Source organism: Vipera berus, assembly GCF_964194415.1.
Source record: "Vipera berus genome assembly, chromosome: 3".
NCBI lineage: Eukaryota > Metazoa > Chordata > Lepidosauria > Squamata > Viperidae > Vipera > Vipera berus.
The window spans coordinates 212378883-212404719 of record NC_138204.1 but is presented as its reverse complement, the minus strand read 5'-3'; the positions used below and the strand labels follow the sequence as shown (position 1 = coordinate 212404719).

The 25837-nt window shown below is 41.2% G+C and overlaps 1 protein-coding gene across 4 annotated transcripts in view; it reads left to right on the top strand.

Moving 5' to 3' along the window:
• Positions 1 to 25837, top strand: part of PTK2 (protein tyrosine kinase 2) — a 265648-nt gene that overhangs the window by 63451 nt on the left and 176360 nt on the right. For all 4 annotated transcript variants that reach the window (XM_081323023.1, XM_081323024.1, XM_081323022.1 and 1 more), the window contains one exon: positions 1562 to 1588. Coding sequence is in view for 2 of the 4 variants with exons in the window: in XM_081323022.1 (XP_081179148.1) it covers positions 1562 to 1588 (27 nt within the window). In the remaining 2 variants the exon portion in view is untranslated. The remainder of the gene's footprint in view (positions 1 to 1561; positions 1589 to 25837) is intronic.

The window sequence follows — 25837 nt, the reverse complement described above, 5'->3', positions numbered from 1 at the left end:
ACTTGAATCAATCTTCAAGTAATCAAGTAATAATTACCTGATAAAGTAATCAGATAATTCATATGAAATAATGCAGCCAAGTAATCAAACAATTACTTGAATCAAGTTGCATTATTTGAATTACTTTATGTATTCCATGCCACAATGACCACTCTACTTAAATATACAAGGATGCTAACAAGACGTATTGCAATAATAAATGAAAATGTCTGACCTCTGTGATTGCCAACAAGGGTTTTGCCACCAAGTACTAAGTCATGTTTTGCGAAGGGGTGAAATACTTATTTCACTCATTAAAATGCAAATCAATTTATAACTTTTGAAATGCATTTTTCTGGATTTTTTTGCTGTTACTGTCTCTCACTGTTAAAGTAAACCTACCGTTAAAATTACAGGCCGATCATTTCTTTGTCAGTGGGCAAACGTATACTTTTTTCCCCTCACTGTACTTGGAGTAAATGGACAAAAATGCCAAATCCAGTCTAAACATCTGGCTGAGTATGTAACCATAATAATAATATCCCCCATATCTATAATTCAAGGCAGCAAATATATCTATTATTCCCCCCTCTTTATTTCCCCATTACAAAAACACTGTAAGGTGGATTGGATTGACAGAGGGTCACTGGCCAGTTTGATTTGGTATTGGAGCTGACAAGCCATTTTTATGCATTTTATATATACTGCTCAAAAAAATAAAGGGAATACTTAAACAACACAATGTACTGTATTTAATAGTAGGATGTCTTTATCTTGTGTTCCCTTTATTTTTTTGAGCAGTATTTTAGTCTGCTATGATTTTGATTTATTGTCCAATTATTATAGATAAGGTAAAGGTAAAGGTTCCCCCGCACATGCGTGCTAGTCGTTTCCAATTCTAGGCGCCGGTGCTCATCTCCGTTTCAAAGCCGAAGAGCCAGCGCTTGTCCGAGGACGTCTCCGTGGTCATGTGGCTGGCATGACTAGATGCCAAAGGCGCACGGAACGCTGTTACCTTCCCACCGTAGTGGTCCCTATTTTTCTACTTGCATTTTTACGTGCTTTCGAACTGCTAGGTTGGCAGAAGCTGGGACGCGTAACAGGCGCTCACTCTGTTATGCGGCACTCGGGATTTGACCCGCCAAACTGCCGACCTTCTGATCGACAAGCTCAGCGTCCTAACCCACTAAGCCACTGCGTCCCTTTTTTATCTATATTTATTTTCTTGATAATTAGAAAATAACAAAGGTGAAAGTATTTAAATATTTCAAGGATTAATATTTAACAATATATTGTATTTTTAAGTATAATATATGAAATTAATATGACATATTGAACATGCATCTCATAAGCATAGCAAAATATGAGCATATGGAAAAGGTAGAATTTACATTGGCATGTCGTCGTAATTCCTAAATACTGTATTCAAATATATTATAATCGCAGCCTTATTAAATGGACTATTGACCTAACTGCGAAAACTGTTAAATAGGACATGAGAATGTTCAAGAAAAATTACAGCATTTCCAATTTTTGAATTGAATCCAGATTAAACTGATGTGTTTTATTATTATTATTGCAGATCTATCCAGGCTTTCCTTTTCGGCAGGTAAGTGATTTTTTTTTTTAATAATTTGTAATTCCAGTAAATGGCACTTGTTATTTGCTAGGTATCAAATTATGATACAGAATAGAAAGTTTTTCCTTTTGTTTCCTTTGTTTTAGGCAGGAAGTAAGCAGATTTTTTCTTTATAATATTTTATTAAGTTTTCTACATTTACAATTCGTAAGTGCTTCGTAAACAACGTGTTGCCTGGGTTCATTTCTTTTATTTAATAATACACATTAAATTGCTATTCTCTACCCTGTTTTTCCAGCCATTGATAAAATACATCCCATATTTGAAAATATTCTTCTTTTTCTTTAATCTTCAGTGTAAGTCTATCCATTTCTGCACAGTCCAGTCTTTTCTTGATTATCTCTTCTTCAGATGGTGTTTCTCCATTTTTCCACTACTGAGCAAATACAATTCTTGCTGCTGTTAATACATGGAACATTAAATATACACTTTCTTTATCATATTTTTCTGATATTATACCTAATAAAAATAATTCTGATTTAAAATACACGTCTTTTCTTAACATCTTTTCTAGCCAAATAAGCATTTTTGTCCAAAATTTCTTTGCTTTAGGGCACGTCCACTAAAGATGATGGTACATGCCTGGTTTTTTATTCCAACAGTTACTAGACATGTTTTTAAACATTTTTTGCTAATCTTGCAGGTGATAAGTGCCATCTATAAAACATTTTGTGTACATTTTCTTTATAAGCAGTCGCCATTGTCAATTTATAATTTCTTTCCTAAAGATTTTGCCATTTTTCTAATTCTATATTGTGCCCAAAATTTTTTGCCCATGTTATCATTGTTTCTTTCACTTCTTCCATTTTTAAATTTAATAGAAAATTATACAATTTCTTAATCTACTTTTCATCTTAAGTCAACAATACCTGATCAAACATTGTCTGGTCTTTATAAAAACCACGTATTCTAGCATCTTTCTCATATCTCAGTTGTATTTGCAATTGAGGCCACCATGATAAATCAGTACCCTGATCTTCCAACTCTTGTTTAGATTTTAATTTCCCTTCAGTATTCAAAATATTATTATTATTTATTATTTATTTAATTTATATACCGCCCTTCTCCCGAAGGACTCAGGGCGGTGTACAGGGCAATAAATACCAAAAGTACAAAATACAAAAATTAAAAACAAATTAAACAATTGTGCCCGAATACAATAAATTAGTTAAAAACAGTAATTAAAACCCCAAACCCATCAGACCAGGCCGGCTTGTTCAAATAAGTAAGTTTTTAGATCACGTCGGAAGGAGTGAAGGTCCGGCGCCATCCGGAGCTCAACCGCTAAACGGTTCCAAAGGTCTGGCGCGCCCACAGAGAACGCCTTCCCCCTGGGGGTCACCAGTCGACATTCTCTGCCTGGTGGCACCCTGAGGAGGCCCTCTCTGTGGGAGTGCACTGGGCGGAGGGAAGTTGACGCCGGCTGCAGGTGCTCCCTTAGGTACTCCGGACCCATGCCATTTAGGGCTTTATAGGTCATCACCAGCACCTTGAATCTCACCCGGAGGGCAACTGGAAGCCAATGCAGCTCACGGAGCAGAGGTGTAACATGGGAGTATCGGGAGACCCCCAACACAACTCACACGGCTGCATTCTGCACCATTTGAAGCCTCCGAGTGGTCCTCAAGGGCAGCCCCATGTAGAGAGTGTTGCAGTATCTTTATAGGTTACAATTTTCTCAAAATTAGTTAAGTTTGGGTGAACAAAAGCTCCCATCGTTGAAGGCCATCCTGGTATTTTCCTATAAATTTTACCTTTTATCATTTCCCATACTAAAATTAATGTGTTTCTTTCTTAGTGATTTTGGAAGTATCTATGAATTTTATTCTTCCCATACCATAGAAAAGCGTGGCATCCTAGTTATAAATTGTGTCCTTCCAAGTGTAATAATCTTTTATGTCTAAGGGTTATCCATTCTTTTAGCCATATCAAACACATGCTTGGTAGTATAAGACCCAATTCGGTAAACCAAATCCTCCATTTTCTTTAGATTCTTGTAACATTTTTAATCTAATTCCCTTGCCAAATAAATTTCAAAATCAGTATGTTTAAATCGTCAAATAATTTTTTCTCTATTTTTTTGGGGGGGGGGTATTGTTTGAAATAGGAATTTTGGTAAAATATCATTTTCACAGTAGCTATTCTTCCTAACATTGATAGTTGTAAATTTTTCCATTTTTCTAAATCCAGTTTTATTTGATTTAATAGTTTTATATAGTGGTCTTCTTTTATTGTTGCACATCTTGCTGTTAGATATATTCCCAAATATTTAACTTATCTGGAGATCTATTTTTCCTAACAGTTGTTTTTTCTATTTATCTGTAAGATCCTTAACTATAAGTTTAGTTTTTTCCCTCTGTTTATCTTCAATCCTGCTACTTCTCCAAATTCTTCTATCCTTTTCAATCAGAGGAAACTGACCAAAAGATGGAGGAAATAAAGGAAGAATATCAAAGACTGGTGCAGGCAAATAAAAACTTGGAAGATTCAGTGGCAGTACAGGAAATGGAAAAGGCATCCCATTTCTTAAGATTTCAGAATATACCTGAAAACAAGGGAGAAGATCTTACAGAACTGATGACAGAGCTGTTAGCGGAAGCGTTAGAAAGTGGGAAACGAGAAATGAAAAGAGAAATTGATCAAATATTTAGAATTAACTCAAGTTACGCAAGGAGATATAAAGTGCCCAGGGAGGTACATGTTAGATTTGTGAAGAAATCCATAAAGGACAAAATATTGAGAAGAGTGAGGGATGATCCACTGCAATATAGAGAAAAGGAAATTGTGGTTTTGAAACAGATCCCTAGGAGGATAAGAGATTCACAAAAACAATATCAATTTTTGACTACCAAATTAATCGAAAAAGGAGTGAATTTTAGATGGCTGGCGGGGATTTTAATTAACTGGGACACTAAAAGATACAAATTGGACTCCATCTTTAAGGCAGCAGAATTTTATGACAGACATAGAATTTTTTTTGAAGGAAAGATTCCAGAATCCCAAACAGATAGTCAATTTAGAAAAAAGGAAGAGTCAACAACAGAAGAGGTGACTATATGAAGAGAAAAAGAAGAAATAGAACTATAGACTGAGAAGGAAGGACAATGGCAAGAGAGCAGAGACAGAGAAGAACAACTAGGAGAATAAACTCTAAATATAAGTAAAGAAGATGGAGAAGGAAAGGGGATTCTCTCAATGAATGGGTTGAACTCCCCCTCAAAAAGGAAAATTTTTTACACGACTACAAAAACTAAAAAATGGATTTAATTTGTCTTCAAGAAAAACATATAAAAGAACAAGATTATAAATTTTTGGAATGCCTGAAAATTGGGCAACTTTATTTCTCATCAGCACAACAAAAGAAAAGGTAGGATATATTATAGTAGGATATTTTAATGCAATTGTAGATGGAAAACTAGACTATAGAAGCAGTATTATAGGGGAAAGGGGAAGAAAGAGACTACCTAAGGCCGTGGTGGCGAACCTATGGCACGTGTGCCACAGGTGGCACGCAGAGCCCTCTCTGTGGGCACGTGCTCTGTTGCCCCAGTCCTAGGCCTTTAGCTGGGTTTTCGCTTTAGGCCTCCACCGCCGTGTGAAAAAAAAAGGGTTCAATCAATCAATTTCAACTTCTCGTGGGGAAAAAAAGATCTTGCAAAGTTGGAATTGAGTGATTGAACCTTTTAGTCCCACCCAGTCTGCCCTTATCACTGCAGCCACGCCCACCCAATGGGCCACACCCACCCAATGGGCCACGCCCACCCAGCCCCCGACGATACATAAGTGGGTTTTGGGTTGCGGTTTGGGCACTCGGCCTCTAAAAGGTTCGCCATCACTGACCTAAGGCATTTGTTTAAAATGACAGAAGAAATTTGCATACAGGATATATGGAGAGAAACGAACCCCCAAAAAATCCCAGTATATATTTTATTCGAATAGGCATAAATCATGGTCTAGAATTGACATGATATGGATATCTCCTGAATTGAAAACAAATATTCATGACATTGAGAGAGAAACTAATATATGGGCCGATTATAATCCGATAAAGCTGACTTGGAGAGGAGTAAAGAAAAAACTAAGGTGGACACTGAATCAATCTTTATTAAAAGAGAAATAATTTATACAAGTAGCATTAAAGGAAATGGAATTATTCTTCAAAGAAAAAAAGAAGAGACATCACTTCAAAATGCGTGGGACACGGCCAAAACATATTTCAGAGGACTAGCCATAACCTATATGGCGAAAAAGAACAAGGGAAAAAAAAACCAAACGAGATTAAAGGAAGAATTTAAAAAACTGGAGTTAGAATTACAAATAGATCCACAAAAGAAAGTTCTTAAAAGACAAATGGAGATAATAAAACACAAATTAAACCTAGTAGAAGCTGAAAAATTGGCTCAACAAATTAAAAGGGCAAAACAATTTTTTTTCAAAAATGCTAACAAGCCGGGTAGATGATTTAGCTTATAAATTGAGAAAAGAAAGAGAGAAGAAACTGATAAACCGCAAGATGAGAAAGGCTGTCTACAATTTAAAAATGATAATATAAAAAAATAGTTAAAGAATTTTATGAAAAACTGTATGATGTACAAGAAATCTCCGGGGAAAAAGTAATGCGATACGTGGAAAAAGCTAAGCTACCAAAAATCCCAGAGAACTTCAAAAATATGTTAAATGAAAAAATAATAATGATGGAATTGATGGAGGCTATTAAAAGACAAAAAAATGACAAGACTCCGGGACCAGATGGGTTACCCACAGAGTTTTATGAATGTTTACAAGATACATTAAGCTTACCAATGAAAGAAGTTTGTAATGAGGTGTTACTAGAGGCTAAATTACCAAACATTTGGGACAAAAGCTAATATCACTTTAATACCAAAAGAAAATTCAGATTTGATACAGATAAAGAACTATAGACCAATATCACTATTAAATGTGGATTATAAAATTTTTGCCTCAATAATAGCAGAGAGGCTGAAAAGATTTTGGATTGAATTTATTCATCCAGACAAAAATGGATTTCTACCAAAAAGACAAATAAAAAAATAACCTAAGAATTATTTTGGATACACTGGAATATTACGAAATGCATCCAGGAAAACAAATGGCACTAATTTTTTTTAGATGCACAGAAAGCCTTTGATAACATAAATTGGCAGTTTATGATACAACAACTGAACTGTATGGACTTTGGAGAGAAATTTGTAAATATAATTAAGACAATATATCATGGACAAACAGCAAAAGTAATTGTAAACGGGGACTCTACAGAGAATTTTAACATAAAAAAGGCACAAGACAAGGATGTCCATTATCTCCACTGTTATTTATATTAACACCGGAAGTGTTGAATAGAAGCATTAGACAGGATCCAGAAATCAAAGGAATGGAGATAAAAGATGAAAAATATGAATTGCAAGTGTTTGCGGATGATTTGGTATTTATACTAGAGGAACCGTTGGAGACAAGCTTAAACTATTGAAAAGGATAGGAAGTAAGCAGAATTGTGGTTGAATCTATATGTTTTAAGAATAAATTGCCTTTTGACAATGTTAATGATAATTTCCTAGGAGATAATCTTATATAGGCCAGTTTCAGGGTGTAAGGGTGGAATTATAATAGAAAAATCAAACTAATCCTGTTTTCTGTTGTTCTGCCTTTTAAGTGTCAAGTTATGATGCTAGGAATTGAATTTCTTATGTCTACATTGTCTTTTTAGGATTTTGGTTTTTGCCATTTGCAATAAGTAATCAGACTTAAATCTACAGTGCGTATGTATGGGTATATGAGTGTATCAGCTAACATTGGATAATAAATTAGCTGTCAAAAGAATAAGTGTCATTATGATAAATTAAAATTCTGTGCCTTAAAGCCATCGGTGTATCTTTCAAGACACTTCCAACATTGATAGCTAAATTCTAGACTGGGACAACATAACTCCATAGGGATTATGTAGCTGGATTAAAAGCAGTTCCTGCCATTCTAAATCATACATTTGGAATAGAATAGAATAGAATAGAATAGAATAGAATAGAATAGAATAGAATAGAATAGAATAGAATAGAATAGAATAGAATAGAATAGAATAGAATAGAATAATAGAATAGAATAGAATAGAATAGAATAGAATAGAATAGAATAGAATAGAATAGAATAGAATAGAATAGAATAGAATAGGGTTGGAAGGGACCTTGGAGGTCTTCTAGTCCAGCCCCCTGCTCCAGCAGGAGATCCTATACCATTGCAGACAAGTGACTGTCTAGTCTAGTCTCTTCTTAAAAACCTCCAGTAATGGAGCGCCCTTGATTTCTGGGGGTAAGCTATCCCACTGGTTAATTACAGTTGCAGAATGAAGTTGGAAGGGACCTTGGAGGTCTTCTAGTCCAGCCCCCTGCTCAAGCAGGAGATCCTATACCATTTCAGACAGGTGAATGTCCAGTCTCTTCTTAAAAGCCTCCAGTGATGGAGCACCCACAGCTTCTGAAGACAAGCTGTTCTATTGATTAATTGTCCTCACTGTTAGGAAGTTTCTCCTTAATTCCAGGTTGCTTCTCTCTTTGGTCAGATTCCAACAGTTGTTTCTCGTCCTTCCCTCTGGTGCTTTGGTGAACAACCTGGCCCCCTCTGCCTTGTGGCAGCCCCTCAGATACTGGAATAACTGCTATCGTGTCTCCCCTATTTCTTCTTTTCTTTAGACTAGCGACTAGCCAGACCCAAGTCCTGCAGCCATTCTTCGTATGTTTTACTCTCCAGGCCATTGATCTTTCTAGTTATATGTGTGTGTATGTGGGTATATGCATAATGGTATTTTTTTGAGAGCTGAATGCTACGAAATTTCATTTTAATGTATACTGATTATAGTGTAGATTTAAAGTGACAATAAAGTTTTTATTCTATACTTTGTTTCATAGGAAATGAACAAGCTCTGCTTTATTAGTGACTTCTGCACTGTCTAATCCAGTAAATATTTGCCAAATATCTCTTTAATAGATTTGTGAACATTCAAAACATTCTCTTCGTAAAGTAATTTCAAGGGTAGTCTAAAATTCCAGATTTTACTCAGATTATTTGTTCTAACTGCACAACCTGAAGACCAGGCCCGAACTACTTGATGCTCTCTTTTAATTCTCCTGCGCGTGTTTGCCAGACTTATGTTGAACATTTCCTTTCCTTTCCTTTCCTTCTATGTGGGAATCAATATATTAAAAGGAATTCTATCAGTGCTCCTTAGCCATAGAAGAAGGCAGTTGACAATTGGATTAAGTATAGATGCCATTTTCTTTTGGTTGCTGTCTGATAATGGGTAATCCTGAACTTTTCCTTTCGTCTTTGATTGCATAGTTGAACCTTTTTTTGTAGCGATGATTGAGTGTGTGCCATCGAATGCGTTGTGTGATTAGGTAGCTTGTTAAAACCGTCACATAAGGGAGCTGGCCTACATTTCTCTAATCTCTGTCACAGCTTTGATGTTTTTGCCACTTACTTTGCTCTTGCTTTTTAATTGAGGCCATGAGTATGTGACTCGACGATTTGAGAATGCAAATCACTGGGGCTTCTCGAGCCAAGTTGCTCAAATTCTATACATGGATTTGAAGTATCTTCATCACTGTATAAAATGCCTACACCCACCCACCCCTAATTAGGCCAGTATAGTATGCGCTGGAGAGGAGAGGATTTTTAATTGGATGCACAGCTCCGTTTCAGCATATGAGCTGTTATGCTCAAGATAAGAATGGATTAATCAAGAGTAATCTCACAGGTGATTTTATTTCTGTCATCACCATGGAAAACAGATTTTGAAGGTATTGCACACTTTCATTCCTAAACTTGCTTTCCATAATCACAGCAGAATGCTTGAAATGTTATTCTTATGCACCACTCTTTGATACATTTAACTTTAATTTTAATTGCATGCCTTGGAAAAACTCATCAAAAGTGATTTTCACCACTCGGTGAAGTGAGTCAAGAGCATGAGAAATGGTTTTTTGCTGCTGTTACAAAGGTTGCACGGTGACATTAGATTTGATTCACTTTTGTGTCCTGTCACAGTTAGGAATTTTGCACGGGGAAGTATTGCAAAAAGGGTGAATATGTGTTAGGAGTTGGGAGATCCCACTATTCCTGTCACAATTGCTTTAGCCACACAGAAGTGACAGTACTCCTACTTTGAACCTATTTGTCTGTGTGTGGGGGGGTCTTCGGAGAAGGGCAGGATATAAATGGAATTAAATAAACCTATTGTCCAAAGCACCAGAAGGCAGGAGAAGAAGCAACGGATGGAAACTAACCAAGGAGAGAAGCAACCTAGAACTAAAGAGAAACTTTCTGACAGTTAGAACAGTTAATCAGTGGAACTACCTGCCTCCAGAAGTTGTGAATGCTCCAACACAGGAAGTTTAAAAAGAGACTGGACAGCCATTTGTCTGAAATGGTATAGGGTTTCCTGCCTGAGTAGGGGGTTGGACTAAATGACCTCCAAAGTCCTGTCCATCTTCTTCTTCTTCTTCTTCTTCTTCTTCTTCTTCTTCTTCTTCTTCTTCTTCTTCTTCTTCTTCTTCTTCTTCTTCTTCTTCTTCTTATTATTATTATTATTATTATTATTATTATTATTATTATTATTATTATTATTATTATTATTATTATTATTATTATTATTATCAACAACAACCACAAAAGGCAACACAGGCAGTCCTTGTTTAACAACCACATGTTCAGTGTTCTCTTGAAGTTACGAGCGTGCTGAGCGAGGATGGGTTCTCAGGATGGGTCCTTGTAGTTAGGGCTGTAACTGCATCCGTTTCAGTGACATGGTTGCAATTTGGGTGCTTGGCAGCCCTCTTGCAGTTAAAATTTTGCTTTGCCCGGTGGTCACGTGATCAGCATTTGCTAACTTCACTGCTGACTTCCAACGAACAAGTCAGTGGGGAAGCCAGCAGAAGGCTGCAGAGGGTAATCATGTGACGTCGCAACTGGGCAGCTGGGATCGCTGCAAATGCCGTTGTAAATCGGTGCGGTCACGTGATGTCCTCCTTTACTATGGCTTTGCTTAGTGAGGCCCAATTGCCACCGTTAAGTGAGGAGTATCTGTGGTACTGCAGGTGTGTGTGTGAATATGTATGCATAAAGAGGGTTCTTTAAGTCAAGTGATTTTTCTACAGCTACATTTAATGAAGAGTTTATGTATAACTTACACTTGATCAGGGTGGAGTCACAAATCAGATATCTGCAGGCATACTAAAAACATCGGACTTCAGTATTGCTTATTTTATTGCTTCCAAGACTGTTCTTTCATCCTTTTTGTTTCTCAAATTGTGGCTCTAAAGACAAGGGTTTGAGATGTTGCTCCAGATTGCTGAAAGCCAAAACTCTCACGTATGTTTGTACAGACATCTCCATGCAACATTTCAAGGGACATCCTCTCAATTATTTGCTTTTTATTGAGAGATTAATTAATGAGAGGTAGGATTTTTGTATCTCTCCAAATGGCTGAGAGGAATTGAAACATAGTATGTCTATAGTAGGTGTATGTTACAGAAGGCTGCTATATTAAGATCAGGAAGCTCTTATTTGCTCCTTTTGTAGTAGTAGTAGTAGTAGTAGTAGTAGTAGTAGTAGTAGCAGCAGCAGTAGACTTTATTGTCATTTCAACAATATACAGTACAGTACACAGTGAAACGAAACAACGTTTCCCCAGGACCAAGGTGCTACATCAGACAACACGAATCAAAAAAAGAACATAACACAAACTACACATAACTCTAAACTAAAAACCTTAAAAAAACTACAAATACAAGTATTTATAGTTCCAGTTTCTTCGTGTTGAGAATTCTAATGGCTTGTAGGAAGAAACTGTTACACAATCTGGATGTCGGAGCCCGAATGCTACTGTACTGTACTGTACTGTAATATTGGTCCAGCCAATATTCATTATTAACACAAAACAGATTGTTTTACCACGACAAAATCAGAATGTGCCTTTGGAATAGTCAACTAAAAACCTCTATATTTTATCTGTTGCTTTTTCAATTTAAGGGTATATTCTTTATTTAAAGAAAAGCACACTTTGCAATTCTGTTGTACTTCAGTCTTTGATTCATCACAAAAATGTATGCAGGAGTTTTTATTGGAACATTTCAGTTTGGATGAAATGGTGCAACAAATGGACCTCAAAATTGTTTTGTGTGTGCACGCAGACCTGTTTTATTCACAGATTGTGAAGGTGGTTTCATTCATTAACATATTTTAATGTTGTGTTTACTTCCCAGCAAGTTCTGTAGTAAAGTTTAATTTGTGAAGACTTAAATGTAAACAGCCTCCATTCCCTCCCTGGCTATTTTCTTGCATTCTTTGGTAAGAAGCGCAAGATGAGAGAAATATATGTGCTACTGTAAGTACAACAATTTGCTCTCTTTTCCTTTTCAAGGACTTTGAAACTCCTCAAAAGGAACTTGACACCAAATAATCTCGTTCACTCCTCTCAGTTCTGGGGACCAGGGACTAATAAACTAGAACAGATGTCATCCATCACATCTGTCTTCTGTTTTATGCCAATGTGTAAATTATAATTCCAGGGTAGTCTGTGATTGACTGAAGTTAAATGCTGTAATAATAAATATTACAGTATAATGTTTTTCAGTAGGAAGACATGAAAATTTAAGCTTCATCACATGGAAAACAGTGTCCTGTCTGCTTTATTTACAGATGGGTTAGGCTGGGCAAACAGTTGATTTTATTCATTTTGTTGTTGTTGTTCTTGTTGTTAAATAAAGCAGTTTTGCCTTTACTGTGGCATGAAAGAATAGAATTTCACAATGACTTGATATCAGTACTCAATTCATTAAAAAATAATACACGACACTGAGCAGTAAAAAATCTTTACACACAATACTGTGAGCAAACCAAAGTCTAACCCTAATGTGTATTAATGGGAACAGATTGCTTCTAGCTGTTAGTTGTTATGATTTTTATGTTGTGAATAATTAAGTAGTATATTCAATAAATCAGGTCCCTAACCTGTGGGCTACAGCCCACTATGAGGCCGAGGCCGCTTGGCCACCGGGCTGCGTGAATAGATGGCCAGTGCACTTGCACACGCGCTAGCGCCGTCCTGACCATCCCACCATTGCTAGTGCTGCCCTGCCCCCAAGCGAATTTAATGTCATAAAACATAATAAGCTTTCCAAATATAAAAAATAGGACATCAGATTAAACTGAAACTGTACATTCATGAACCTCTCTGTGCTACTATTAGCTATTATGCTAATTGTTATTTGAAGTACTTTGAACGTAGAACTTGCAGGAAAAATTAGCATCTAATTTCTGCAGTGACATGAGTGACATTGTAGTGTCTGTGTCTAATAATGTTTTTCCTGCTGGTTTTTAAATTACTCTTAAGAAGTTTAAATGAAAGCTGGCTCATTAATAGGGATGAATGAAATAGTAAAATCACATTTATTTTGCCCAAAAGCCTGCCATGCAGAAAGTATTTCAGCAGAAAGTATTATAGTTTCTTAAAACCGCCAGAAACGATCTCCCAGAGACAGTTACATAAAGTATTATCTGGGCTGATACTTTAATATTATCTGCTACTCATGTGTAAAAATTCTTCAGTCGAGAGTAATCTTTTGATAACAGTTAAGATGTTAGCAAGAAGGTGGTATGCTTTGTTGTTGTTAGTTGCGAAGTCATGTCTGACCCCTCGCGACCCCATGGACAACGTTCCTCCAGGCCTTCCTGTCCTCCACCATCTTCTGGAGTCCATTTAAGCTCACGCCTTCTGCTTCGGTGACTCCATCCAGCCACCTCGTTCTCTGTCGTCCCCTTCTTCTTTTGCCTTCGATCTTTCCCAGAATTAGGCTCTTCTCCAGTGAGTCCTTCCTTCTCATTAGGTGGCCAAAGTATTTGAGTTTTAGCTTCAGGATCTGGCCTTCTAAAGAGCAGTCAGGGTTGATCTCCTCTAGGACTGACCGGTTGGATCGTCTTGCAGTCCAAGGGACTCGCAGGAGTCTTCTCCAGCACCAGAGTTTGAAGGCCTCAATTCTTTGGCGCTAAGCCTTTTTTATAGTCCATACATTGCAGCTGGGAAGACCCACAGCCTTGACTATACGCACTTTTGTTGGCAGGGTGATGTCTCTGCTTTTTAGTGTGCTGTGTAGACTTGCCATGGCTTTCCTCTCCAGGAGCAAGCGTCTTTTAATTTCTTGGCTGCAGTCCCCGTCTGCGGTGATCTTGGAGCCCAGGAAAATAAAATCTGTCACTACCTCCATTTCTTCCCCATCTATTTGCCAGGAATGGTACGCTTAGGACATGTGATTGATCTGGATTTTCCCTCTTTCTAATGCTTGTGTTGGCTAGCAGATTCAGAGCAAACACGGCTGGGGAAGAAATGTATGAAAGATCCACGTTCCCACGTGACTTTGGTTCTGGCTGATCAGAGATAGCCATCATTTGGGCCTTTATGCCCTTTGTCTTAATATTATTAAAAACTCTGTGTCTTATTATTAGCTGTTTAGGGGTTAGGCAGTCAGTAAATACATAAGGTCTTGGTTGAGAATTCCCAGTAGAGATAGCGCCCTAGATGAAATACAAAATGAATGTTTTTCCCCCCCGCTATGGTGATTCTCAATCATCCAGGTCATAGTTGTCCCAAGGGGTGGTGGAGTGGCAGTGGTTATTCGGGAGACTTTGTGTCCCCGGGAGGCCACCATTGTCCAGATGGCCGGGAGTGAATCCCTCCTCTTGAGATGTGGTCCTCGGGTTCAGTTGGGCTTGTTGCTTACATACCTGGCGCCCAGCTGTGTGGCAACAGCCCTGCCTGAGCTGCTCGACGCCCTCTCAGGGTTGGCAGTGGAGTTCCCCAGGCTTATAGTCCTGGGTGACTTCAACCTGCCGTCACTGGGAGGGTCGTCGGAGTTGGCTCGGGAGTTCATGGCTTCCATGACAGCCATGGGCCTGACCCAGGTTATTGAGGGCCCGACTCATGAGGGGGATCATACTCTCGACCTGGTGTTCCTGTCTGGACAGTGGTTGGACGATCTGGGAGGGGGTTCCCCGTCCATCACCCCTCTGTCATGGTCAGATCACCACCTCCTGAGGCTGGTTTTCCATCATGCCACCCCCCGCCGCTGGGCGGCGGAACCGTCCAGGTGGTTCCGCCCCAGGCGCCTAATGGACCCGGATCGGTTCCAGAGGGCGCTTGGGCCTATACCTATCACCCTTACCCACAGCCCAGTCGATGCTCTGGTGGAGGCCTGGGAAACGGCTGCCACCAGGGCACTTGACTGCGTTGTACCCATGCGACCTCTGACCCGGCGCAGATCCCGTTGGGCCCCATGGTTCTCTGTGGAGCTCCGGGAGATGAAGCATCGGAGACGAGGTCTAGAGAGCGGTTGGAGATCCAGCCGATCCGAATCCGACCGATTGCAGTTAAGAACCTTTATAAGGTCTTATCTTGCGGCGATAAGGACGGCGAAGTCTAACTACTTTGCCGCCCTTATCGCGTCCGCAGATAATCGCCCGGCCGCCCTGTTTAGGGTGACTCGCTCCCTCCTTAACCAGGAGGTGAGAGAGGATCCCTTGCAGGGACGAGCCGAGGAGTTTAGTCATCATCTGGCGGACAAAATCGCTCGGATCCGGACCGGCTTGGACTCTGACTGGGCAGAGTCTGACGTGGAGGAATCAGGCGGTCTTGAGCATGTTATCTGGACTGAGTTCGACCCTGTTTCCCCTGATGATGTGGACAGGATCATGGGGAGACTGAGCACCACCACCTGTTTGCTGGATCCGTGCCCCTCCTGGCTAGCTTATGCGGCTCGGGAGGGAACACGAGGCTGGTTCCATGCAGTAATAACTGCTTCTTTGAAGGAGGGTGTCTTCCCTGCCGCCTTGAAGGAGGCGGTGGTGAGGCCCCTTCTCAAGAAGCCTGCTTTGGACCCGGCTGTTTTAAACAACTATCGTCCAGTCTCCAACCTTCGCTTTCTGGCGAAGGTTGTTGAGAGTGTGGTGGCGCATCAGCTCCCTCTGTTCCTGGAGGAAACTGATTATCTGGACCCGTACCAATCGGGCTTCAGGCCCGGACACAGCACGGAGACGGCATTGGTCGCGCTGGTGAATGATCTCTGGAGGGCTAGGGACAGGGGTTGCTCCTCTGTCCTGGTCCTATTAGATCTCTCAGCGGCTTTCGATACCATCGACCATGGTATCCTGCTGCGGCGTCTCAGGGGGTTGGGAGTGGGAGGCACCGTTCTACGGTGGTTCTCCTACCTCCAGGGCCGCTCGCAGTCGGTGTTGACAGGAGGGCAGAGATCCGCCCCGAGGTCTCTCATTTGTGGAGTTCCTCAGGGGTCGGTCCTCTCGCCTCTCCTGTTCAACATCTATATGAAGCCGCTGGGCGAGATCATTCGTGGTTTCGGGGTGGGGTATCACCAGTACGCTGATGATACCCAACTTTTTCTTTCCACCCCGAACCAACCCAGCGATGCCCTCTCCGTGATGTCCCGGTGCCTGGAGGCGGTTCAGGTCTGGATGGGGAGAAACAGGCTTCGTCTCAATCCCGCCAAGACTGAGTGGCTGTGCATATCGGCATCTCGGGTTAACCAACTTATTCCACCTCTAACGATGGGGGGTGAGGTGTTACCCCCCGTTGATAGGGCTCGCAACCTGGGCGTCCTCCTGGACTCACGGCTCAATTTTGAAGACCACATAGGAGCCGTGACCAGGGGGGCTTTTGCACAGGTTCGCCTGGTGCGCCAGTTGCGTCCCTATCTGGACCGAGACGCCCTACGCACAGTTACTCATGCGCTTGTTACCTCCCGTCTGGACTACTGTAACGCTCTCTACATGGGGCTGCCCTTGAAGACCACTCGGAGGCTTCAACTGGTGCAGAATGCGGCCGCGCGAGTTGTAATGGGGGTCTCCCGATACTCCCATGTAACACCTCTACTCCGCGAGCTGCATTGGCTTCCGGTTGCCCTCCGGGTGAAATTCAAGGTGCTGGTTATTACCTATAAAGCCCTACATGGCCTGGGTCCGGGCTATTTGAGGGAACACCTGCTGCCGGCATCAAACGCCCTTCGCCCAGTGCGCTCCCACAGGGAGGGTCTGCTCAGGGTGCCGCCGGTGAGAGATTGCCGGCGGGTGACACCCAGGGATAGGGCCTTCTCAGTGGGAGCGCCTGCCCTCTGGAACCAGCTGCCGGTGGAGCTGAGGACTGCCCCCGACCTCCGATCATTCCGCCGGGGCCTGAAGACCTGGCTCTTTGAGCTCTCGGGCCCAGGCTGAGAAGAAATTTTAATTGGGGTTTTAAGTATACAGGGTCAATTTAATATTTTTTAATTTGGTTTTTTTAACTTTTGTATGGTGGATTTTTTAATTTCCTGTAAACCGCCCTGAGTCCTCAGGGAATAGGGCGGTATATAAATGTAAATAAATAAATAAATAAATAAATAAATAAATAAATAAATAAATAAATAAATAAATAAAATAAAAAATAAATAAATAAATAAATAAATAAATAAATAAATAAATAAATAAATAAATAAATAAATAAATAAATAAATAAATAAATAAAATAAATAAATAAAATAAATAAATAAATAAATAAAGAAAGGGGCTTTTCCAAAATCAGTTGGACTTTCTTTTCCAAAATCAGTTGGACTTTCCCTCCTGGTCCATGATCTGAAGAAACTTCTTGGATGAGAAGTGAAACATTTTCAAAGAAAAAAACAACAACCAAGAAAGTCCTGTTGCCTTTTGGAAAAAGCACCTTTGGTTTAAAACGTAGGGTTAAACCAGATAATGGTCTTTGTGGCGAACGAGAGTAAAATTCGGAGGTCCAGAGCAATCGTATTCTTTGGATGTTTGTTTGAACGCTTTCATTTTTATGAGGGATTAAACTTGTATTAAAATGACTGGTTAAACTGGGTATAGCATGCATGCCTGAACTGAATTCACGAATTCCCACAACAAATTGTGATTTTTCTCTTTCAGCCTTCGCTTATTTAGCTTGGCATACTTCACCATAGACAGGACAAATTTAGCAATCAACAGGCATTGGATTCATTGCTCCATAAACGGGGGGGGGGATAAATGCTAAGTGTACTATAATAAATGTAAAGCTAAGCATATGAGGGTACTTCCCGCAGATTAACAAACTAACGGGTGTGTTCATTTGTAATGAATATATAAGTGATAATACATCTTCTATATGTCAGAAACCGATAGTTTCCCAATATTTAATTTACAACTGACGTCTTTTTTCCTCTTCCATTGTTAGCCGGTTTCACACAGCAGCTGGGGAAGAAAATCCCACTGGGGGGGACCACGATATTTATGTTTATTATACCATAAACACGGGGCCTCTGCCAAGATGCACCTGCTGTAGCTCTCAATTGTGTCGAATGTAAAACAAATAAAAATGTCTCTGTCCCCATTTTTAACATTCCGCGCTGACAAAATATATTAAAAGTTCTGTTGCCTTCAGAGAAAACTTCCTTTCCTCCTCCCTCTTATCAATTTTCTGTAGCTATCTCAGTGCTCCGTTGCAGCCCCGAGTTTTTCCAAGTTCTGATTATTTTTTATTTTATTTTATTTTATTTTATTATTTTATTTTATTTTATTATTTTATTTTATTTTATTTTATTTTAATTTTATTTTATTATTTTATTTTATTTTTATTTTATTTTTTATTATTTTATTTATTTTATTTTATTATTTTATTTTATTTTATTTTATTTTATTATTTTATTATTTTATTTTATTTTATTATTTTATTTTATTTATTTTATTTTATTTTATTTTATTTTATTATATTATTTTATTATTTTATTTTATTTTATTATTTTATTTTATTTTATTTTATTATTTTATTTTATTTTATTATTTTATTTTATTATTTTATTTTATTATTTTATTTTATTTTGTTTTATTTTATTTTATTTTATTTTATTTTATTATTTTATTTTATTTTATTTTATTTTATTTTATTTTATTTTATTTTATTTTATTTTATTTTATTTTATTTTATTTTATTTTATTTTATTTTATTTTGCTCTAAGTGGTTGGTTGCTGCACCATCTGTTAATGATTCTGCTTGGTGAAGGTACTTGACCTCAGGGGCCGGTTGCTGACAAGAACGTGGAACCCAGAATGGTTCAGAAAAGTAATTGGGTGTCTTACCTCAATTCAGTCGGGTATAATCAGTAATTGTGAGGTAGCAGCTGTTCCCCTGCGCACATGAGGCACTCACAAAGTTTGCTTTCAGAAGCTGATGAGATTTTAAAAAGCCCCAAATAGAGATTATAGGAATTTCATGAGCTACACCGCTAATAAATAGAAGCGTAATGATGTTGCCGTGCTTTGCTTAATTCAAATGTATATTGTATATAGGACATGATTCATCACGCCTCCATCACTGGAAATTTTTAAGAAGAGACCGGACAATTACCTGTCTGAGATGCTATAGGTTCTCCTGCTTTTGAGCAGGGGGCTGAACTAGAAGACCTCCAAGGTCCCTTCCAGCTCTGTTCTATGATTCAGACCTTCCCTGATTGGACTGTCAGAAGTTCAGTTACAGATATAACCAGGATTGGATGTAAAATGTTGGAACTGCAAGGATATTTTTAAAGTGAGATTGTGGCTTAATTCAGATTCCTCCAGATGTGTTGGATTGACGATGTTGGGAAATACTGTGTGATACATCTGGAGGGCTGATTATGTTACCTAGTTTGGATGGAAATGTCATGAAAACAGCCAAGCTCAAAGAGCATCAAGGAGAGCCCGCGTTTCCCCCATTGTCTTTGCTTGTCAGAAGCTGGCTGGGAAGGTCACGGATGGTGACCCCATGACCCCAGGATGCTGCAACCTTCACAACTACATGCCGGTTTCCAAGCGTGTGACATTTGATCGGGTGACCCTGAGGATGCTGCGGCGGTTGTAAGTGTGGAAAACTGGTTGTAAGTTGCTTTTTTTCCAGTGCCCTTGTACCTTTGAACAGTCACTAAATGAATAGTTGTAAGTTGAGGAACTGCCTGCTCCTGTATGCAAACTGTGGGTCAGGCACTGTGATTTTTTAAAAGAACTTGCATTTTGTAGAACCAGATAACAGATTGCAGTGGAAATAGGAGGAGCCACCAGATACTTTAGTAGAATGCAGAGAAATGCTTTGAAAGGGGGAAAGAAGAAGCGGGGTGGGAAGACTGCAGCATTGATCAGAGGATAGTTGCACAGTGATTCTGAGACAAGCTAGTTACAGTTACAGAATGGAGTTGGAAGGGCCCTTGGAGGTCTTCTAGTCCAGCTCAAGCAGGAGACCCTTGTTGTGATTCAGTGTCAGCCTGTGATACCGGCAGCTGAGTCGGATGATTCTGAAGAGGAGGAGGAGGAGGGGTTTGGAGAGCCTTTGGTGTCAGAGGGAGGCTCTGATGCACTGCAGGACTCTCAGCCTGGCCCCTCCCATCATGTTCCTCATCAGACTCAGCCATGTGAGCACGAGGTATTGGATGTAGATGATTCACAGCTGGATCTATTCAGGGACGCTAGGAGCAGGAGGCAATCCAGCAGAGCAGAACAGAGAAAGGCAATGAGGCAACTCGGTGAGAGGAGGAGAAGGCAATGAGAAGCCACGCCTTGGGACTGCTGATAAAAGGGGAAGGTGTGGGAGGTGCTGGTTGCTGAAGGCAACCGTTTGAAGATCTTCTGCTAGAGTCCTGGTCTGTTATTCCTATTTAACTCTTGTTTGAACTTTTGGTTTAACTCTTGTTTGAACTTTTGATTTCTTCGTAAATAAATTTGGTTGGGTTTTTCCAGCCTGTTGACTATAAAAAGGGGTTGTCCCTGACATTCAAACAGGGCCGGTCGTAGGCTGGAACAGAACAACCCTATACTGTTTCAAACAAGTGGCTGTCCAGTCTCTTCTTAAAAGCCTCCAGTGATGGAGCACCCACAACTTCTGAAGGCAAGCTGTTCCATTGATTAATTGTCTTCAATGTTAGGAAGTTTCGCCTTAATTCCAGGTTGCTTCTCTCCTTGATTAGTTTCCATCAGTTGTTTCTTTGCCTTGCCTTCTGGTGCTATGGAAAATAAATTGACCCCTTCTTCTTTGTGGCTGCCCCTCAAATACTGGAAGACTGCTATCAGGTCACCCCTAGTCCTTCTTTTCTCTAGACTGGCCATGCCCAGTTCCTGCAACTGTTCTTCTAGTTACAGTTAATTTAGAATAATATTTCATGTTCCTTTCAAAGACATGTTTACTGCTTGATGTTTGAGTGTGTAACCATGAAATTAGACTACGACTTAAGCAGCCTTATGCTAAATGATGTTATAAAAATGGCATTAGCATTTCTCAAAAGACCGAGGCTTGATTGCAGGCACACCCCAAGAAACATAACATGTCTGCAAGAATTTTTGTAGAGTGGTCTCTAAGAATCTAAGATATGGTACCAATCTTAGACTTGAGGATCCTTGGCTCTGATTCATTGAAGGTGTCATTGGCTGATGGGGTATTAAAATGGAAATTTTTATATATATATAGAGAGAGAGCTTGTTTGTGTGGACAGGTTGCTAGCATGCTGTAGCCCGGTACCGGTCCACGGACTGGGGGTTGGGGACCCCTGACCTAGGGGATACAGAAATATGGTAGCGGTAGTCTAGTCTAATTTTACCCAGCATTGGTGGAAGAAAGCTACAATTGCGATGATATCTGTTTGTGAGCTTACAGTAAAAGCATATATTCATAACAGAGGTTTAACCAAATTCAGGTAAGAATGGTTCTTATATGTACAATATATTATGCAGCTTGCCAAATTGAAATGCAGTATGGCTTCTAACGGAGTGTAAAAGCTTATAAATATCACAAATTTGTCGAAGCAGAAAAAAGCGGAAGTTTGAAACCTATACATGTTTTTACGTTTTGCTCATCATAAAAATGTATCACGCTTATTCTTTTCTTAAATATTTGATTGGGACAAAAAATCAGATGCCCTTTGTGAATGAACTGTTCATTCCCTCCCTTGGCTATGCATATGTTCAGGTTTTGTCTGTACCTCTTGGAAAATGACACGGTGAAGAGTTATTTCTTTGAGAGGCTGGGATTCATTTTAAATGATAAAAGATTGTGAATGTTAAATGTTAAATGATTGTGAGTATTACTTGGGAATCTGTAGGTATCTTTTATGATTTAATAATAATAAAGTTGGAAGGGACCTTGGAGGTGCATCTAATCCAACCCCCTGCTCAGGCAGAAAACCCTACCATTTGAGACAAATGGCTGTCCAGTCTTTTAAAAACTCCCAGTGTTGGAGCATTCACCGCTTCTGGAGGCAGGTTGTTCCACTGGTTAATTGTTCTGTCAGGAAAGTTCTCCTTAGTTCTAGGTTGCTTCTCTCTTTGGTTAGTTTCCATCTGTTGCTTCTTGTCCTGCCTTCAGGTGCTTTGGAGAATAGCTTGACTCCCTCTTCTTTGGGGCAGCCCCTGAGATACTGGAACACTGCTAACATGTCACCCCACTAGTCCGTCTTTTCATTAAACTACACATGCCCAATTCTTCATATGTTTTAGCCGTCAGTCCCCCAATCATCTTTGTTGTTCTTCTCTGCACTCTTTCCAAAGTCTTGACATCCTTTTTTTATATTGTGGTGACCACAACTGGATGCGGTATTCCAAGTGTGGCCTTACCAAGGCATTGTAAAGTGATATTAACACTTCACGTGATCTTGATTCTATTCCTCTGTTAATGCAGCCTAGCACTGTGTTGGCTTTTTTGGCAGCTGCAGCACAAGGCTGGCTCATATTGAAGTGATTGTCCACTAGGACTCCGAGATCCCTCTCACAGTTACTACTATTGAGCAAGGTACCACCTCTACTATACCTGTGTGTATGGTCTTTCTTGTGATGGTCATGCAGCGATGTTAGCGATCAAGTTCTGACCCTTTTGTATTTGGGTTATTTGTGGTGCCCTCTCCCCGCGCACCCTGTCCTCCCGTGTGCTGCTGCTCTCATGCTGATCATGACTCCTGTTGGGCAGAGATAAGCCACCGTTTCCCATGTTCTGGTGTCTCCTACATTAGATGAATGTCAGATGGGGCTGCCTTTTGAAGATCCGTTCTAAGACAGCGTTACCATCAGAGAGCAAGGGAACGAATAACGAATTCTTCCTCCTTTCCATCGAACGCTGCTAACTCCCAGTCAACGTCAAATACCCATTGGACCCTGTCTACCTCCTCCGAGCCAGCTCCGCCTTCCCTGTGTTGAAGCAGGCAAATTTTCAACCCCGGAAAAGTCGTGAGATTTGTACAGAGAGCTTATCCCCTGCTGGCTACTGCCTTGAAGGCTGTGAATAGATGCGAATAAATGTTAAGAAGATGCGATGTGAAAGAGATACTACATAAATGGGGATTCACTGCCAAGTCTTTAGAGCGTTCCTTTTTACGCCCGACGCTGGTGGCCAACTTTTACACTTGGAACGTGGATGAATTTTAACCGCAAAGAATGATTTTAGATTTCTAGATACAATGTGTGTGTGTTTGGGGGTGGGGGGTGGAATCGGATTATTTCCTCAAGCCGTTGAGGGAACCTGAATACTTTCTGGGGTCTCGTTTATGGACTGAATGACCCCGTGCAAATCAGGCATTCCACACAGGATGACAGACGGGCTTCTGTTTTGCTGCCTGTTGGGTCTGTCTGCCTGCGATCCTTCCTCATCTCTCACGATCTCAGCAGACCCCTTTCTTGTGGCTCAGAAGCCACGTGGCTCCCCACTTTTTCTTTCTTTTTTTTTTAAAGGAAATTTTAAATGTCAGTCTGCTGCATTATCTTAATTTCGGGAATACATTGGATTGCACATGGCCCCACGCGCTTTCTTGGAAAATAAACATGGCAGGTGGATGTGTTGTAAGGCTTCATTTGGAAGCGTGGCAGCCAGTGCCAGCCAGGGTATTGTGAACCATGTGGCCAACATTCTGGCAAATTGGTCTCTCTCTTTCTCCCTCTCCCTCTCCCTTTCCCCTTCCTTCCCTCCTTCCCTCTCTCTCCCCCTCTCCCTCTCCCCCCTTCCTCTCTCTCTCCCCCCCTTTCCCCCTCCCTCCCTCCCTTTCTCTCCTTCCCCCTCCCCCTCCCTCCCTCCCTCCCTCCCTTCCTCTCTCTCTCTCTCTCCCTCCTCCTTTCCCCCTCTCTCCTTCCCTCCCTCTCCCCCTCCTCCCCCTCCTCCCCTTCTTCCCCTCCTTCTCTCCCTCCCTCTCTCTGTTCCCTCCCTTCCTCTCTCTCTCCCCCTCCCCCTTTCCCCTCTCTCCTTCCCTCCCTCCCCCTCTCCCTCTCCCTTTCCCCCTCCTTCCCTCCTTTTCCCCCTCCCCCTCCCTTTTTCTCTCTCTCCCTCCCCCGTTCCCCCTCTCTCCTTCCCTCCCTCCCTCTCTCTCCCCCTCCCCCTTTCCCCCTCCCTCCCTCCCTTTCTCTCCCTCCCCCTCCCCCTTTCCCCCTCCCTCCCTTCCTCTCTCCCTCCTCCTTTCCCCCTCTCCTTCCCTCCATCCATCTCTCTCTCCCTCTCCCCCTCCTCCCCTCCCTCCCTCCTTTCCATCCCTCTTCCCTCCCTTCCTCTCTCTCCCCCTCCCCCTCCCCCTCCCCCCGTTGCTCCTTCCCTTCCTCTCTCTCTCCCCCTCTCCCTCTCCCTTTCTCCCTCCTTCCCTCCCTTTCCCCCCCTTCTCTCTCTCTCTCTCACACACACACACACACACACAGCATAAAAACATTAGCAAAAATAAATACAATTGTGGCTGCATCTGTTTGAAGGCCGTCTGAATTACTATCTTCATTAGCCGTTGGCCACAATCTTCAATATTAAAAACTTGGCGTGCTATTTCTGGAAGCTCATTGCGAGAGTAGTTATTTGATAGAAATAAAGACTGTTTTCTAGAGAGAAGGAAAGAAAGGTAAAGTTAGTCTAATTGAAAAACGCAAACAAAAAGTCAAAAAGAGCTTTGCTTCCGAAACACGTAGGCAACGTCGCCCTTTTCGGTACTGTGAAATTAATATCGCGGAACGGTTATCGAGCAAAAACCTTAGTTTGAAAAAAGTAAATTATTTCAACATTTGACCCGCGGCGGATTCTTGTTTTTGTTACTTCTACCCTGCCTTGCATCTTTCTCCTCTTAGGGAAGTTTAACTCATATTTAGCACCGTGTGGCGCTTCTGGTTGGAAAGAAAAAGGTGCTTTGGAGTCAGCCCATGTAGCACTATCCATAACTCTTTAAAGCAGCTGTGTTGTTTCCTTGTGCAGCATCCGTGTGAACCTGGGAGAAGAGACTTTCGGCTTAAGGATTGTCCAGTGGGAGCTACATCTGGAGCCCTATTCTCCCCAACGCCATTTGTTCCGCTTGAATCCAAAGAACTACATAACCTTGATGTTCCCATAGTCCAGGGGTAGGCCACCTTGGCTCTTTTACGACTCATGGACTTCAACTCCCAGAATTCCTGAGCCAGCCATGCTGAGGGGAAAGGGAGAGGTTTCCAAGCTGAGCCAAGCTGGCTCAGGAATTCTGGGAGTTGAAGTCCACGAGTCATAAAAGAGCCAAGGTTGCCTACTTCTGGCTAGGCCTAGGCCGCTTCATGACATGGACTTCAACTCCCAGAATTCCTGAGCCAGCCATGCTGAGGGGAAAGGGAGAGGTTTCCAAGCTGAGCCATGCTGGCTCAGGAATTCTGGGAGTTGAAGTCCACGAGTCATAAAAGAGCCAAGGTTGCCTACCCCTGGCTTAGGCCACTTTATGACTCGTGGACTTCAACTCCCAGAATTCCTGAGCCAGCCATGCTGAGGGGAAAGGGAGAGGTTTCCAAGCTGAGCCAAGCTGGCTCAGGAATTCTGGGAGTTGAAGTCCATGAGTCGTAAAAGAGCCAAGGTTGCCTGCCCCTGGCCTAGACCACTTTATGACTCGTGGACTTCAACTCCCAGAATTCCTGAGCCACCCCTGCTGAGGGTAAAGGGAGAGGTTTCCAAGCTGAGCCATGCTGGCTCAGGGATTCTGGGAGTTGAAGTCCATCAGTCATAAAAGAGCCAAAGTTGCCTACCCCTGGCCTAGGCCACTTTATGACTCCTGGACTTCAGCTCCCAGAATTCCTGAGCCAGCCACGCTGAGGGGAAAGGGAGAGGTTTCCAAGCTGAGCCACGCTGGCTCAGGAATTCTGGGAGTTGAAGTCCAGGAGTCGTAAAAGAGCCAAGGTTGCCTGCCC